The sequence below is a fragment of the Cherax quadricarinatus genome, chromosome 5 (genome assembly GCF_038502225.1).
Source record: "Cherax quadricarinatus isolate ZL_2023a chromosome 5, ASM3850222v1, whole genome shotgun sequence".
NCBI classification, from domain to species: Eukaryota; Metazoa; Arthropoda; class Malacostraca; order Decapoda; family Parastacidae; genus Cherax; species Cherax quadricarinatus.
This window is the reverse complement of record NC_091296.1, coordinates 10707223-10724708: the sequence shown is the minus strand read 5'-3', so window position 1 is coordinate 10724708 and position 17486 is coordinate 10707223. Positions and strand designations below refer to the sequence as shown.

The 17486-nt window shown below is 39.9% G+C and overlaps 2 protein-coding genes across 7 annotated transcripts in view; both read right to left on the bottom strand.

Annotated features, from left to right (window-relative positions):
- The window catches only part of LOC128684839 (myosin-13), a 29731-nt gene extending 17184 nt beyond the window's left edge, over window positions 1–12547 (bottom strand). Inside the window, exons 1-7 of one of the 3 annotated variants that reach the window (XM_053771131.2) lie at window positions 12342–12547; window positions 11720–11798; window positions 10606–10758; window positions 5884–6039; window positions 5499–5633; window positions 5099–5295; window positions 1605–1677 (exon numbers count right to left, since the gene is read on the bottom strand). In XM_053771131.2, coding sequence (XP_053627106.2) covers window positions 1605–1677; window positions 5099–5295; window positions 5499–5633; window positions 5884–6039; window positions 10606–10758; window positions 11720–11794 — 789 coding nt within the window. In that variant the 5' untranslated portion in view covers window positions 11795–11798; window positions 12342–12547. The other 2 variants (XM_053771132.2, XM_070099878.1) reach the window with 2 other exon arrangements.
- The window catches only part of LOC128684844 (phosducin-like protein), a 372671-nt gene that overhangs the window by 83748 nt on the left and 271437 nt on the right, over window positions 1–17486 (bottom strand). The gene's annotated exons all lie outside the window — the stretch shown is intronic.

Here is a 17486-nt window from a genome sequence, read left to right as displayed (position 1 = left end):
AAATTATGGGGAATCAAATACAAAATGGGAGTTGACATAGATACCTTTTGCTGATGATACTTTGCTTTTGGGGGATTCTAAAGAAAAGTTGCAAAGGTTAGTGGACGAGCTTGGGAGGGTGTGTAAAGGCAGAAAGCTGAAAGTGAACATAGATAAGAGTAAGGTCATGAGGGTATCAAACGATTTAGATAAGAAAAATTGGATATCACACTAGAGGGAGGGTGTAAGGAAAAAGTGAATGTTTTCAGATATTTGGGAGTTGACTTGTCAGTGGATGGATTTATGAAGGATGAGGTTACCCATGGAATTGATGAAGGAAAACAGGCGAGTGGTGTGCTGAGGTATCTGTGGAGACAAAGAATGTTATCCATGGAAGCAAAGAAGGGAATGTACAAGAGTATAGTGATACCAACACTCTTATGTGGGTGTGCAGCTTGGGTTGTAAATGCTGCAGCGAGGAGGCAGCTTTAGGCATTGGAGATGTCGTGTCTAAGGGCAATGTGTGGTGTAAATATTATGCAGAGAATTTGTAGTGTGGAAATTAGGTGGTGTGGAGTTACTAAAAGTATTAGTCAGAGGGTTGAAGAGGGATTGTTGAGGTGGTTTGGTCATTTACAGAGAATGGAACAAAGTAGAATGACTTGGAGAGCATATAAATCTGTAGGGAAAGGAAAGCAGGGTAGGGGTTGTCCTTGAAAAGGTTTTAGGGAGAGGGTAAAGGAGGTTTTGTGGGGGAGGGGCTTGGACTTCCATTAAGTGTGTGTAAGTGTGTTAGATAAGAGTGAATGGAGCCGAATGGTTTTTGAGACCTGACAGGCTGTTGGAGTGTGAGTAGGGTAATATTTTGTGAAGGGATTCAGGGAAACTGGTTAGCCAGACTTGAGTCCTGGAAATGGGAAGTTCAATGTCTGCACTTTAAAGGAGGGGTTTGGGATATTTGCAATTCGGAGGGATGTTTAAGCTGTGGTATCTGAACGCCTCTGCAAAGATAGTGATTATGCATGAGTGATGAATGATGATGAAAGCTTTTTCTTTCTTTTTGGGCCACCCTGCCTCGATGGGAAACGGCCGATGTGTTAAAAAAAAAATGCACTTACAAGCACATTATAATTGTGAAGCAATGTCACCCTTATTAATATGGTGGTCACAGGTGTAATGCACAAATAATATGCACATTATATGCACATCTTGGTATTATTATTATTCTGATAAAGAATTAATGATAGATGTCAAAGAGTGATCAATGAACAGGTAAATCCCACATGGACAAAAAATCAACAAAAGAGAGAGGATCTGTATACTTCTAACTATGAACCCCTCTTGAATAGATATACGTATTGAAATGTTTAAGTCCAAGAAATACAGATCCTTTCTATTCCACATTTATTTTCCATCTGTGGGATTTACCTATTCATTTTGACATGAAACTTAGATTAGGAATGTGCCATCTATTGAAGTCAATTAAAGTCTCCAAGAATTACTGACACTCTGCTGATACAAATTTGGGCAACAGCAATTTGGTATAAATAGATAAAGGCTTAAATGATGAACTATTTTTAAAAGGATCCCAATTAAATAATATTAAACAACTTTGATAGCAATACCTTGTACTTTGATGCATTACTCTTCGCCAGAGCTTTCTCTTCTTCAGACTGTTTCAGACGTTGTTGTAGATACCTAGAGCATAAACAGACATGATAATAACTTATTAATATGCTGCATGTGAAATTTACAGAACGCTCTAAGAATTGAGAACATCTTGGCTTGATGCAATTATACAAATACATTAAGATGAGAATGAATTAATGACACAAGGTAGTACCAAGTCCTGGAGATGGAAGGGCAGTGCCTGCACTCTGAAGGAGGGATTGCACATATTACACACGTGTGCACACACACACACACATGCGCACACACACACACGCATGCACACACACAAACATACAAATACGTACACATACCCAAAACCATGGATAGTAGTGAACCCTAAATTTAAGTCATTTTTCGTTCACACACACACCTATGATAAAGTTTAATTGATAAATTATGCACAATAAGTGGAGAATTAGCACTTTTTCATTGATGGAAAGCACTTCATGGCTTCTCTCAGGCTTTGAATAACTGCCACCATAACTACTTTTGTGCTTTGTGACCATTATTAAGCAAAATTAAGGCTTATTTTTGGGCCACAGTAAAACGTAGATAACTGAAGCCACAGATACGGGGGTTCTACTTTAGCTGTCATTGTAGTTAAGTTAGTACATGTGAATGTTAAGTTTAATATACAGTAGACCCTCATATTACATGGATTTATTTGGCACGTTTTGGTTATTACATTATTGAAAAATTGCGGCATAATTTTATACAACACTTTGTAAAATTAACGTAACACGATTCAGTCTGCAGGAGGGGAAAAAATATGGAGCGTCACCCTTGGGATATTCCCCTAGCTCAGGCCGCCACCTGGCTGTGGGTGAGACAACTGTCTCCGTAGGGCTGCACCAGGCTTCAAAGCAGCAAAGGATTGCTTGATCTTGCTCCTTTGCGGTAATGGGTCAGGTGATTTCAAGTGTAAGCCCATTATTATTTACCACTCTAAGAATCCTCATTTTTTGAAAGGTGTAGATAAAAACACATTACCAGTAATTTGGAGGTCAAAACAATCAGCATGGATGACAGAGGAAATATTTATTGACTGGTTTAAGCATCATTTTATTCCTGAAGTCAAGTTTTACCTGCACAGCAAGAACCTTGCATTCAAGGGTCTATTCATTCTTGATAATTCCTATACTCATCCAGAAGCTTTGCTGGATGTGACCCCACATGTAAAAGTTGTATTTATACCTCCAAATACAACATCTTTAATACAACCACTGGATCAGGGAGTTATTAAGTCATTCAAGTGTAACTTCACAAGAAAAGTGATGAAAAAAACAGTTGCATCAATGGACTCCTGGCTCCAACCTGGCAGTACCAAGCTTCTGGAATAATGTATAATGTACTGCAGGGTACAAGAAGCCAGAGATCCATTACAGCATTTATGCACACACCAATACAACCACTGACTTTAGTATCAGAACCTCAACCATCCATTTCTGCTGACAATCAACAACCATCCACCTCAGCTCAATAGAACCACACCATGCATCTCCACTCTCTTCACAATCACTGACATACACCAGCAACTACAATTTAAGGTAAATATTATTGTTTCCGTTGCATTTGTAGCCTTAAGCAACAAAAACAATCATTTTTATTTTTGTAAGATCTGGATGTCTAATTTTTTTTTTTTTTTTTTTTTTGGGGGGGGGGGGTCCCAGGAATGTAATCCTATTTTCCCTATAAGCTCTTCAGTTAAATAACAGCATGTTCAGGAATGTAACTACTGCATAATATGAGGGTCTACTGTACAGTAAGTTGTCTGAATGATATGCTGGGATAGTAATGCAAAACTGTATTGACAATTTTAGTTATAATTAATTGGGGTAGAAATATAGGGGTGGCAGTAAGTGCAAGAGTATGAATGCCAATTGAAATCTAGATAAGAAGACTGCATTTGACACTTATATACAATCTGTGCATTTAAAAAAAAAAAAAAAAAAAAAAAAAAAAAAAAACAATGTGCATATTTGCATAAAATTCTGGAGGCATTTTTTAACTACTTTTGAAGCAGTTGGCAGATAAGAGACTCAGAATCTTCTGGAACAAGGTTCCTTAGTTTTGGGCCTTTTATTTGCATAGTGTTTACTTATGTTGAGCTGAATACATGGAATATCAGTTTATTTTTGTTTCCAGTATTGTTTATGCATTCTGTTGCAGCTCTCCAAGCAAAGTTTGAGGACTGGGTTAACATTTGTATTGTGTTCTCCATATACAGCATGCAGAGCAGTAAATGTGAATGTTTTGTTAAGCAAATTTCAATTTGAATAGTGTAGTGTAGTGTGTGTGTTACCTGGAACCTGATCGAGTGATCATTCTAATAGTAGATTTTTTGAGTTATGATAGGTTTTAGATGATCTGATGTTGTAGATCTTGTGCACATGGAACATAAGTGAGTTAAATATTAGTCTATAGAATACAAAGGATAACCAAAAATAAAAAAAAGCCAATAAATGCAGTTTATTTCCAATGGGGGTCCATAAGTCTACCCTCAGTATGACATCCACAACAATTTACTAACTCATAGGCATCTACTGCCAGCTGAGCATTGGCAGCAGTTGTAAGGAGACCTGCTCATATTTTTACTTCACCCAGGATTCAAACTTGTGGCAATTCTGTTGCAAGTCATATGAAATAATAATAAGATGGAAATTCCTCTTTTACTGGGGTTAAAAATTAAGTGTTGTTGGGGCAAATCATCACAAAACTTTACATAACAATTTTTTAACCAAAAGAACACACTGAAGGGAAGAGGTGAGAAAAGTTCCAAAGTAATATTTTCTATACCCTTCTAGTGAATGACCCTGTTATAGTGCTAGTAACAAGTTGGTGGACAGCAACTGCCCAGGGAGGTACTACCGTCCTGCCAAGTGAGTGTAAAGCAGAAGCCTGTAATTGTTTTACATGATGGTTGGATTGCTGGTGACTTTTTTCTGTCTCATAAACATGTAAGATTTCAGGTACATCTTGCTACTTCTACTTACACTTAGGTCACACTACACTTGCACGTCTTCTCTTCTTCTTTCAACACACCAGCCGCATCCCACCGAGACACTTGCATGTACAAACATATATATACACACCCCTCTGGGTTTTCTTCTATTTTCTCACTAGTTCTTGTTCTTGTTTATTTTCTCTTATCTCCATGGGGAAGTGGAACAGAATTCTTCCTCCATAAGCCATGTGTGTCATAAGAGGCAACTAACATGCCAGGAGCAAGGGACTAGTAACCCCTTCTGTATACATTAGTTACAAAAGAGAAACTTTCATTCTTCTTTTTGGGTCACCCTGCTTCAGTGGGATATGGCCACTTTGTTGAAAGAAGATATGATAAATGAGCACTTCAGAACAAAAACTTTAAATACATACTGGATAGGCTCCATAATTTGCCTAAATGGCACATATTCAGTAAATGCCATACTTTGTTATGGTAACTAACCTATTTTCCGTTATAATGGCATCAAGATCTATGATTCGTTTTGGAGGTGTTGCTGTTGTAGCAGCAGAAATATTGGAAAGAACTGTATTAAGAATGTAGTTGAGGCGATGGAGTTTATGTGAAGAGGCATCCAGCTCTCTCACCAGCTCCTCTCTCTCCTCCACCAAACCTCGCACATCGCCTTCTAAAGCTTGGCACTGAAATATGGATATTGAAAAAAAAAAAATGTATGAAATAAATAAATATTGGGAGAATATACTATATCAGTTACATTGTACATAACAAGACACCACCTCAAAGCATATCTCAAACACTATTTCAGTCCTTGATTCCATAAAAAACAAGAGCATAAACTCTGGCTACAGATTTCATTGTTTAAAAAGAGTCTTGCAAAGCTAACTTTGGCACTGAGCTCTTCCATCTGTGATATAAACTGCTCACGCTCTTGATGTGCAAGCTTACTCATGGTGGTATGGACATGGCTTCTCCGCCGGCCCTCATCACCTCGTGAACGCTGAACCTCTTCCCGAAGAACCTTAGAAATGTATGTATAAGGAATATTTACAGAATAAAAATACAGTATAAAAAATGAAGTCTGTCACCAATTTAAATAATAGGGGTAATTACAGCAGCAATCCTGAATACTGTGGAAGGTAAATTAAATTAGTATACAAAGAAAAATCTAGGTGCTCAGCACTTACGTATTCATGTGTGTTAAACTTTTTATATGATTTTGATTGAGATATAGAAATTAATTTAATATTACATCACACTTTGCATCTGACCTTGATATCAGCCTGGGCATCATGCAGTTTACAACGGAGTTCAGTGGCATCCTGTCGCAGCATCTTATTTTCCTCTTTGGATTGTGAGAGTAGCTGTGCTAGAGTACCATCAGATCCACTTAGCATTGCTGAGCGACATGGGTCAGAATATGCTGGCTTCTCATATACAGAATATGCAGGGTCAAGTATGCACAGGTGTAAGGAATAAAGAATATTACAGAAATTATTTAAGAGTTTTCTTCATGATACAATTAATTTACAATACAGCCTCTCTTCACTTAGTGACGTACTCGTTTACTGACGACTCAGACTTACGATGGGCTCTGACCAGTATGCATACCTAAATAATGTATATTAGAGCTGATTTCCTCTATTCTGTTTATTACAATATTACAGTACACTACTGTATAAACATTTAAAAATACTATTTCTATTATCACACCGGCCGATTCCCACCAAGGCAGGGTGGCCCGAAAAAGAAAAACTTTCACCATCATTCACTCCATCACTGTCTTGCCAGAAGGGTGCTTTACACTACAGTTTTTAAACTGCAACATTAACACCCCTCCTTCAGAGTGCAGGCACTGTACTTCCCATCTCCAGGACTCAAGTCCGGCCTGCCGGTTTCCCTGAATCCCTTCATAAATGTTACTTTGCTCACACTCCAACAGCACGTCAAGTATTAAAAACCATTTGTCTCCATTCACTCCTATCAAACACGCTCACGCATGCCTGCTGGAAGTCCAAGCCCCTCGCACACAAAACCTCCTTTACCCCCTCCCTCCAACCCTTCCTAGGCCGACCCCTACCCCGCCTTCCTTCCACTACAGACTGATACACTCTTGAAGTCATTCTGTTTCGCTCCATTCTCTCTACATGTCCGAACCACCTCAACAACCCTTCCTCAGCCCTCTGGACAACAGTTTTGGTAATCCCGCACCTCCTCCTAACTTCCAAACTACGAATTCTCTGCATTATATTCACACCACACATTGCCCTCAGACATGACATCTCCACTGCCTCCAGCCTTCTCCTCGCTGCAACATTCATCACCCACGCTTCATATACCAGAAATGTTATAAACGGTGCAAAGGTGACATTAAAACAATATCAGAGATGATAATTGACAGAAACCCACTACCATTATAATATGCTCCTTACTTAGTGATGAATTCGTTTACCAACGTGGTCTTAGGAACGGAACTCTGTCATTAAGTGAGGAGAGATTGTATGTGATATTCTTTGAGTACCAGATATATACAGTGGACCCCGGTTAACGATATTTTTTCATTCCAGAAGTATGTTCAGGTGCCAGTACTGACCGAATTTGTTCCCATAAGGAATATTGTGAAGTAGATTAGTCCATTTCAGACCCCAAAACATACACGTACAAACGCACTTACATAATTGGTTGCATTGGGAGGTGATCGTTAAGCGGGGGTTCACTGTATTAGAATGTCTATAACCATTTCTCTGTAAAATATACTGCACAACAGAACTGTTCACTAATAAAATTCAATGAAAATCTTATAAAGGAAGCCCAGGAATATTCAATTAAACAAAGATAGTGAAAATTATGTAGTACAATGCTTCATTCTTCCCTGGGGACAATATTATTTATATAATCAGTTTCACATCTGTGCCAGTCTACACTAATTTGTGTAATAAAATATGAATTTAAACAGTGACTTTTTGCTTAGAAACCTGTTTGTTCATAAAAGCTGTAACTTGCTTTATGTCTCAACTTAAAAATACGAGTTTATAATGTACTTTATAATGTATTACTAGTAAATTAAATGTCTTACATTTTGTTTTATTTACTGTAAGATGCATATGAAGAATCAATAAAACAGTAAAAAAATGTTATCTGAAACCCTTTAAAATTGTATCATGTCATGAATATAGCTAGATAAAATTTTTATATAGGTGAACAGTATTTACATAAGGGTAAAGAGGTTTTTGTGGCATTTATGGATATGGAAAAGGCATATGATAGGGTGGATAGGAGGGCAATGTGGCAGATGTTGCAAATGTATGGAATAGGAAGCAGGTTATTGAAAGCGGTGAAGAGTTTTTACGAGGATAGTGAGGCTTAGGTTAGAGTATGTAGGAGAGAGGGAGATTATTTCTCAGTAAAAGTAGGATTTAGAGAGGGATGTGTGATGTTACCATGGTTGTTCAATATGTTTATAGATGGAGTTGTAAGAGGAGTGAATGCTCAGATGTTGGCAAGAGGTGTGTGGGTTAAAAGATAAAGAATCAAACACAAAGTGGGAGTTGTCTGAGTTGCTCTTTGCTGATGACACTGTGCTTTTCAGAGATTCTGAAGAGAAGTTGCAGAGGTTGGTGAATGAGTTTGGTAGGGTATGTGAAAGAAGGAAATTAAAACTAAATATAGGAAAGAGTAAGGTGATGAGGATAACAAAAAAAAAATTAGGTAGCGAAAGAGTGGATATCAGATTGGAGGGAGAGTGTATGGAGGAGGTGAATGTTTCAGATATTTGGGAGAGGATGTGTCAGCAGATGGGTCTATGAAACATGAGGTGAATCATAGAACTGATGAGGGGGAAAAGGTGAGTGGTACACTGAGGAGTCTGTGGAGACAAAGAACTGTATCCATGGAAGCAAAGAGGGTAATGTACGAGAGTATAGTTATACCAACACTCTTATATGGGTGTGAAGCATGGGTGGTGAATGTTGCAACAAAGGGAAGGCTGGAGGCAGTGGAGATGTCGTATCTGAGGGCAATGTGTGGTGTGAATGTAATGCAGAGAATCCATAATTTGGAGATAAGGAAAAGGTGCAGGATTACCAGAACTATTATAAAGAGGGCTGAGGAGGGGTTATTGAGAAGGTTTGGACACGTAGAAAGGCTGGAAGGAAATAGACTAACTTTGAGAGTGTATAAATCTGTATTGGAGGGAAGCCAGGGTAGGGGTTGGCCTAGGAAAGGGTGGAGGGAGGGAATAAAGGTTTTGTGTGCAAGGGGCTTGGACTTCCAGCAAGCATGCGTGAGTGCGTTAGATAGGAGCGAATGGAGACAAATGGTTTTTATGACTTAACGTGCTGTTAGTGTGTGAGAAAAATAACATTTATGAAGGGATTCAGGGAAACTGAAAGGCTGGACTTGAGTCCTGGAGATGGGAAATACAGTGCCTGCACTCTGAAGGAGAGGGGTGTTAATGTTGCAGTTTTATAACTGTAGTGTAAGCACACCTCTGACAAGACAGTGATGGAGTGAATGATGATGAAAGTTTTTCTTTTTCAGGCCACCCTGCCTTAGTGGGAAACGGCCGATGTGTTAATATATAAATAAAAATAAAATTTTTTATAGGAATCTATACAATCTGTGCAGAAAGTTGTGATGCCAGCTGCAGGACAAAGTTTTGATCATTACAACACATCACAACCAATGATTGAAGCCTGGGCTCTCCAGAAATCCTGGGAAAAACTTGCATATGAGGCCATGCAGCTTCAAGAGTGGGCTCATATGCCTTTGGCTCAAACTCTGAACTATGTTCAATGAAGATAAGTTGATGGTATATTAGATGGATAATAATGGTAGAAGAGGACTGTTTTGTAGTGTTTTTTAGTTTTTTGGTCTCTGCTTCATGGCTGCTCTAGAGGTGCAGCAGCCATAAAGCAGAGAATACTGTTCTCTTCTAACACTATCATCCATCTAGTATATCATCATTTGAGCTTCATTGAACATAATGTAGAATTCAGCCCAAAAACAGATGAACCCACTCTTAAAGTTGCATGGTCCCACCTCCACTTGGTGCAAGTAAAGTTTAGGCTTCAACCATCTGCTGCCTTGATCAGCTGACTGGCCAGTCAGCTGATCAGGTTATTTGACTGCAAACTCTACAGTATATGCTGGCTGCAGGATGAACTTTTGATCAAGGCAGCAGATGGTTGAAGTCTAGACTTTACTTGCACCAAGTGGAGGTGGGACCAATGTTTTCTTTCAATTTCCATTTAATTTTTTTTTCACTGGAGCCCTAAACTCATATGGGGTCATGCAGAGCCTTGGGAATATGAGGCAATCTGAGATGATTCAAGGAAAGGCTAGGCAGCTGTAAGTCCATGGATCAAGATCCTATCACTTGCATCACTGATACGTAAGTGACCAGCAGCATGTCAAACATTTAGCCAGTGACATCATATGTAGAATGCAAACTCTCTATACCTCAATCTTCGCTGAAACACTAAACAATGTCCCTTCTATATATTATTGTATAAATAATCCTAGACTTCACTAGTATTTCATTACTATTTGTAAGACAATCATTCCTAAACAAAGAGGGCTCTGAAGCAGTTAAAACCCTGCAACTTCTTGGGCTCTGCCCTTGGTCCCAAGGAGGGAGGGGGGATTTTATGCAGTCTTTCTGCATTGTAAATATATTAAATAAAGATAATTCTTGGGACTTGGCCCAATAGGGGAGGTTCCTGGATGATGGAGGGGTTCTTGATCCAAGGAGCTGGACTTGTTCTCCCCCTCCTTAGATAAAACCCGATTATCTCCCATTTCCCAGGCCCTACATGACCCATATAGGTTTAGCACCTCCCTAAGTATAATAATAATCATACTCTCGGGATTTGAATCTGCTTTTGAACAAAAATTTAACCATAATCATAAATTTATTATAATTATTATAGTGAGGCAGTGTAGCCTAGTAAGGAGACATAAGAATAGGTAATACTACATTAGCCAACTTTCACCTTTAAGACAGTAGAGGAAGATGACCTGTGCAGTGTTCCTTGCTCTGCTAATGTTCGAAATTTCTCTCGCTCTCTCTGGCACTCTTGGAGTTCTGCTCTGAGGATCCCCACTGCAGCACTCTTACTCTCCACAGCACGCCGTAAAACACCCACCTGTTTATAAAGAAAATAAAGATAAAATATATGAGAGGAAAGTCTCAGAAAGACAGGAAAGGGAAATATACTAAACATATTATTATTATGAATCATTCAGCCCTACATGGCAAGAGTGATGAGGATGGTAGAATGGAAGATATGTAAGTGTTGAAGGAAGATCAATGGTCAAAGAAGGAAGTCAACTGATGTAGCAAATCAGTATCAATCAAGAAACTGAACAGAGAAATGTTAATGCAACCTGACAATACAGTAGTATGGGAGGAGTCCCTAAAGCCGAAGACTATGCAGAAGTATGGTGTGAGGAATACTTACACACAAAAGTATTACTTCACACAAGTGACATTAATGATGGGAGGACAAACAGATGCCCAACTGTGGGTATTTTGTGTTGTTGACCAACAACACTTCAAAAATCTCACAGGAGCATCAAAAAATTGCTGAAGCATTGTAACCACTTGCAGGAAATTTAAAGATCATGAAGTATTAAACACACTGGGGGAATCTCTCCCCTCAAGGAAGGTTCCTTGATGCTGGTGAGGGGCTCTTGATCTAGGGAATTGGATCTGCACTCCAATTCCCTGAATTGAACCTGAATGCCTTCCATCCCTCCCCCCACAGGTGCTGTATAATCCTATGGGTTTAGCACTCCATGATTATAATAATAATAATAATGGGGGGAATCTGCAATTTCATTATCCAGAAAACCAGCCTGACCAACAGCATGGCAAAAAATTACCCTTTTGTATCTACTGAAGATTAGACACAATCATCAATGAAAATGAAAGATAAGTGAATACGAGAAATCAGTTCTGAACTACTAGTACTGCACTATGAGTGTGTAAAACTACAACAACAGATAAGGAAGTCATTGTTGTTTTGTGGAAGACAAGTTGAAATGCATGTTAAATCAAAAAATTTGGAAGCCCAAAAATAGAATGTTAACCCAAAACCAACTTACTTCATTTCGAAGATTTTCAAGTTCCTCCTCTGGAGTCATAATCTGCAGCTGACGTGTTCTGGATCTTCCACTCATGATGCTTCATGCAAGATAAATATTAGTCACTAGGCGATAATGCAACTGGAAATTTTTCACTTCTTCTGAATACGTCCTGTTTGAAACTGGTACTGTAATCACTTTTAAAGACTGATAATACTGCATATTGTTGGGGTTGTTAACCTAACCTAACCTTTATGGCCACCAAAGCTTAAGCCCACTGAGCCCTGCCTCCCGGGAGCAAAAGGGGAAAAAATGCCAAAATTTAGAAGGAAATTATAGAAGAAACTATTTTCACCGGAAATTAACGGGAACGTACAATTAGATCAGGTGGATCACCTTGCCTAAACCCTGGCAGAGCCAGACACACACACACACCTGAGTCAACAAGAGATGTAGTGGAGGCAGAAACTATACATAGTTTTAAGACGAGGTATGATAAAGTTCATGGAACAGGGAGAGGGAGGACCCATTAGCGGTCAGTGAAGAGGCGGGGCCAGGAGCTGAGTCTCGACCCCTGCAACCACAATTAGGTGAGTACATCAGATTTTGCTTAACCCTAGAAGCTGATGTATGGAGCCCCTACCAGTTGGCCAGCAGCAGGCAGTGTATGATGAAGACAAACGTCCCAGGGAGGGAAAATATTTAAAAATTGACATTGATACTCAAGATAGTGAGTAGAGCAAGATGTCTACACTCAACCAATACAAAAGTGCAAGGACTGGTACGGTATCTTGTGTTGACATCTGTCAGCTGATGTGTCGTCTGCTCCATACAACAGGGACCCCTCGTGTAAATATTCTCATCTCGGGGGTATATAGGGTCACTATTGCAAATGTAGTTTATGGCCTTGTATTACTGTTCGGAAATAAAAATACTGACCACCTGAAGAGGAAGAGAAACAATTTAGTGAAACTGACCACTTGCTCAAGTCAATACAGTACATACAACAGAGAACCTTCGTATAATGCTCTGCCAACACAACAGGATCTCATTCTATAATTTTCCCAACGCTAACGTTACAGATACCTTTAAACAAACAGCTCCTTCAAGGGGTGCATACTAAGACATAAAAAAAAAACCTCAAGGGAGGTGCCTTGATGCTGAGGAGTGCTGAAGAGGGGCTCTTAGTCCAAGGATGTAGACTTGTTCTCAAATTCTTAAGCCTCATAAACGGTTTGAAATACTGTATAATAAATTATGTAAATGATAGTAAATTATTTAAAAAATAGCCTAGCGCACTCAGCTCACACACTGAGGTTCGGGGTTCGAATCTCCTCCGGTACGGCTGAAAAACATTAGGGACAGGGTTCCATAAGACACCTGCTGTCCCTGTCCTTGTTCACCCACCAGTTTAAAATGGGTACCTGGGTGTTAGTGGACTGGTGTGGGTCGCATCCTGGAACAAAACTGACCTAATTTGCCCGAAATGCTCAGCACAACAAGAGGCTTTCTATATGGTAGTATGTCATTGATGTCATCTAAGACTCAGTGGGTCTGGGAGAGAGTGTGAGGTGGCTGGAGTTGTGGGGAATGAGGCTTCTAGCAGTGAGGTGCAGTCTGTCTCTCGCTGTGAGGAGGCTGTAGCTGGGGAGGTAGCAACGGCTACCAGCAGTGAGGTGCAGTCCAGCACCTGCTACAAGTGGCGAGTGGTTCACAGTAATGGAAGGCGCATCAGAGTAAGGAAAGTTAAGAGTGAAGATCTGAAGGTAGGAAATCGCTTCTCTGTTCTTCAGGATGAATGTACTTCAGTGGCCAGTGAAGGTAAGGGTACTACTGCCCCTGCTAATGGAGGCAAGCGCATTCTTGTGGTTGGTGACTCTCAGGTAAGATATATTGACCGTGCTTTTTGTAATAGGAATAAGAAGATGAGAGATAGAGTGTGCTTCCCTGGAGCTGGTGTTGGGGACATTGTCAACAGGCTGGATAATATCACGTCAGGTAATGGGAACAAGCCCATTATCTGTCTCAGTGCTGGTGGAAATGATATTGGGAAGGGTAGGAGAGAAGAGCTGCTAGATAAGTACAGGTCAGCTATAGATTTCATTAAGTCTAAGGGAGGGATCCCAATCATATGTAGCATCTTGCCTAGAAGGGGAGTAGGAAATGAATGGTTGTCTAGGGCAATTGGTGTAAATTGCTGGCTAGACAGATACTGCAAGGAACTTGCAATCCCATTCATTGACAACTGGAACAACTTTTATGGCAAACATGATATGTATGCAAGGGATGGGGTACATCTCTCTGGGGCTGGGGTGGTAGCACTTGCAGACTCGATTGAGAAGGCCATTGGTGAAATGCCTATGATTTTAAACTGAAGGAAGATAGAGGTATGGGTGTGTATGGGAAACAAGCAGGTTGCAACACTTGGGTTGGAAACAGTAAATGTATAAAAGGCATTCAGCATGAAGTTATAAATAAAGACAATAGATCAGGTCAGCAAACAAAGGGGGACAGCAGAGGGCAGCAAGGGACTAGCTCCCTTAAGGTTTACTATACTAATAGCAGGAGTGTAAGAAATAAGATAGATGAGCTAAGATTAATTGCAAGTGCAGGAAACATAGATATTATTGCTATAACAGAGACCTGGCTTAATCTGAAAGATAGAGAGATGCCCTCTGAATGTCACATACAAGGCTATAAATTATTCCACACTGACAGGGTCAACAGGAAAGGTGGTGGAGTAGCGATGTATGTCAGAGACAATTTAAATTGTTGTGTTAGACAAGATATTAAATTAGAAGCGTCAGCCACTGAATCTGTTTGGTTACAGCTTCTCGAGGGCCGAGAAAAACTAATTTTGGGTGTGATTTACAGGGCCCCAAATCTTGATAGGGAGTGCAGTAAACTTCTATGGGACGAAATTCGTAAGGCATCTACATACGAAAATGTTGTGCTAATGGGAGATTTCAACTATAGACAGATTGACTGGAGCAATTTGACAGGAAATTTAGAGTCAGGTGACTTTCTTGATACGATCCAGGATTGTTTTTTAAAACAGTTTGTGACAGAGCCAACTAGGGGAAATAACCTCCTTGACTTGGTTCTTGCCAGTAGGGAAACACTAATTAATAATCTTGAGGTTAATGATGAGCTTGGGGAAAGTGATCACAAATCACTCAGTTTTAATATATCATGGAATTCCCCTAATAATGGCAATCAAGTCTCCGTCCCTAACTTTCGCTTGGCTGATTTCATAGGACTGAAAAATTACTTAGGTGGGCTGAACTGGAATGACCTGACTAAGGGTCAGGTAGGTGGTGATGGTTGCCGATATGATGCTTTCCAGGGCATAGTTCTAGCTGCTCAGTCAAATTATGTTCCAAATAGGGAAATCAGATCAAACAAAAATGATCCTAAATGGATGAACAATAGATTAAAATATCTGATTGGTCAAAAGAGAGGCATATATAGGCAAATCAAAAGAGGAGAGGGGCAATTGAGAAATCGATATATTCAGTTAAAGAGAGAAATAAAAAAGGGAATTAGAAAAGCAAAAAGAGATTATGAGGTTAAAGTTGCAAGAGAATCGAAGACTAACCCAAAAGGATTCTTTCAGGTATACAGAAGTAAGATCAGGGACAAGATAGGCCCACTCAAAAGTTCCTCGGGTCAGCTCACTGACAGTGATAAGGAAATGTGTAGAATTTTTAACACATACTTCCTCTCAGTTTTTACACAGGAGGATACCAGCGATATTCCAGTAATGATAAATTATGTAGAACAGGACGATAATAAACTGTGCACTATTAGGGTCACAAGTGACATGGTCCTTAGGCAAATAGATAAATTAAAACCTAACAAATCCCCAGGCCCTGATGAACTGTATGCAAGGGTTCTAAAGGAATGTAAAGAGGAGCTTAGCACACCTTTGGCTAATCTTTTCAACATATCACTACAAACTGGCATGGTGCCAGATAAGTGGAAAATGGCAAATGTGATACCTATTTTCAAAACAGGTGACAGGTCCATAGCTTCGAACTATAGACCAATAAGCCTAACCTCCATAGTGGGAAAATTTATGGAATCAATAATTGCCGAGGCAGTTCGTAGCCACCTTGAAAAGCATAAATTAATCAACGAATCTCAGCATGGTTTTACAAAGGGGCGTTCCTGCCTTACGAATTTATTAACTTTTTTCACTAAGGTATTTGAGGAGGTAGATCATGGTAATGAATATGATATTGTGTATATGGACTTCAGTAAGGCTTTTGACAGGGTCCCACATCAGAGACTATTGAGGAAAATTAAAGCACATGGAATAGGAGGAGAAATTTTTTCCTGGATAGAGGCATGGTTGACAAATAGGCAGCAGAGAGTTTGCATAAATGGGGAGAAATCAGAGTGGGGAAGCGTCACGAGCGGTGTTCCACAGGGGTCAGTGTTGGGCCCCCTGCTGTTCACAATCTACATAAACGACATAGATGAGGGCATAAAGAGCGACATCGGCAAGTTTGCCGATGACACCAAAATAGGCCGTCGAATTCATTCTGACGAGGACATTCGAGCACTCCAGGAAGATTTGAATAGACTGATGCAGTGGTCGGAGAAGTGGCAGATGCAGTTTAATATAGACAAATGCAAAGTTCTAAATGTTGGACAGGACAATAACCATGCCACATATAAACTAAATAATGTGGATCTTAATATTACGGATTGCGAAAAAGATTTAGGAGTTCTGGTTAGCAGTAATCTGAAACCAAGACAACAGTGCATAAGTGTTCGCAATAAAGCTAATAGAATCCTTGGCTTCATATCAAGAAGCATAAATAATAGGAGTCCTCAGGTTGTTCTTCAACTCTATACATCCTTGGTTAGGCCTCATTTAGATTATGCTGCACAGTTTTGGTCACCGTATTACAGAATGGATATAAATTCTCTGGAAAATGTACAAAGGAGGATGACAAAGTTGATCCCATGTATCAGAAACCTTCCCTATGAGGATAGACTAAGGGCCCTGAAACTGCACTCTCTAGAAAGACGTAGAATTAGGGGGGATATGATTGAGGTGTATAAATGGAAGACAGGAATAAATAAAGGGGATGTAAATAGTGTGCTGAAAATATCTAGCCTAGACAGGACTCGCAGCAATGGTTTTAAGTTGGAAAAATTCAGATTCAGGAAGGATATAGGAAAGTACTGGTTTGGTAATAGAGTTGTGGATGAGTGGAACAAACTCCCAAATACCGTTATAGAGGCCAGAACGTTGTGTAGCTTTAAAAATAGGTTGGATAAATACATGAGTAGATGTGGGTGGGTGTGAGTTAGACCTGATAGCTTGTGCTACCAGGTCGGTTGCCGTGTTCCTCCCTTAAGTCAATGTGACCTGACCTGACTAGGTTGGGTGCATTGGCTTTAGCCGGTAGGAGACTTGGACCTGCCTCGCATGGGCCAGTAGGCCTTCTGCAGTGTTCCTTCGTTCTTATGTTCTTATGTTCTTAAGATGTCAGGTGTCTAGTAACCACACTAGACATGCCTTCCCCAACGCCGAACATATTCATGGGAGTGAAAAGCTCAGGAACTTTGTCTGACCTTTATGGGTTATCCTACATAATTTACACTAACATCCCATATCATAAAAATCTTTGAAAGGATCCTAAGAAGCAAGATCGCCACCCATCTAGACACCAATCAATTACACAACCCAGGGCAACATGGGTTTAGAGCAGGTCGCTCCTGTCTGTCTCAACTACTGGATCACTACGACAAGGTCCTAGATGCACAAGAAGAC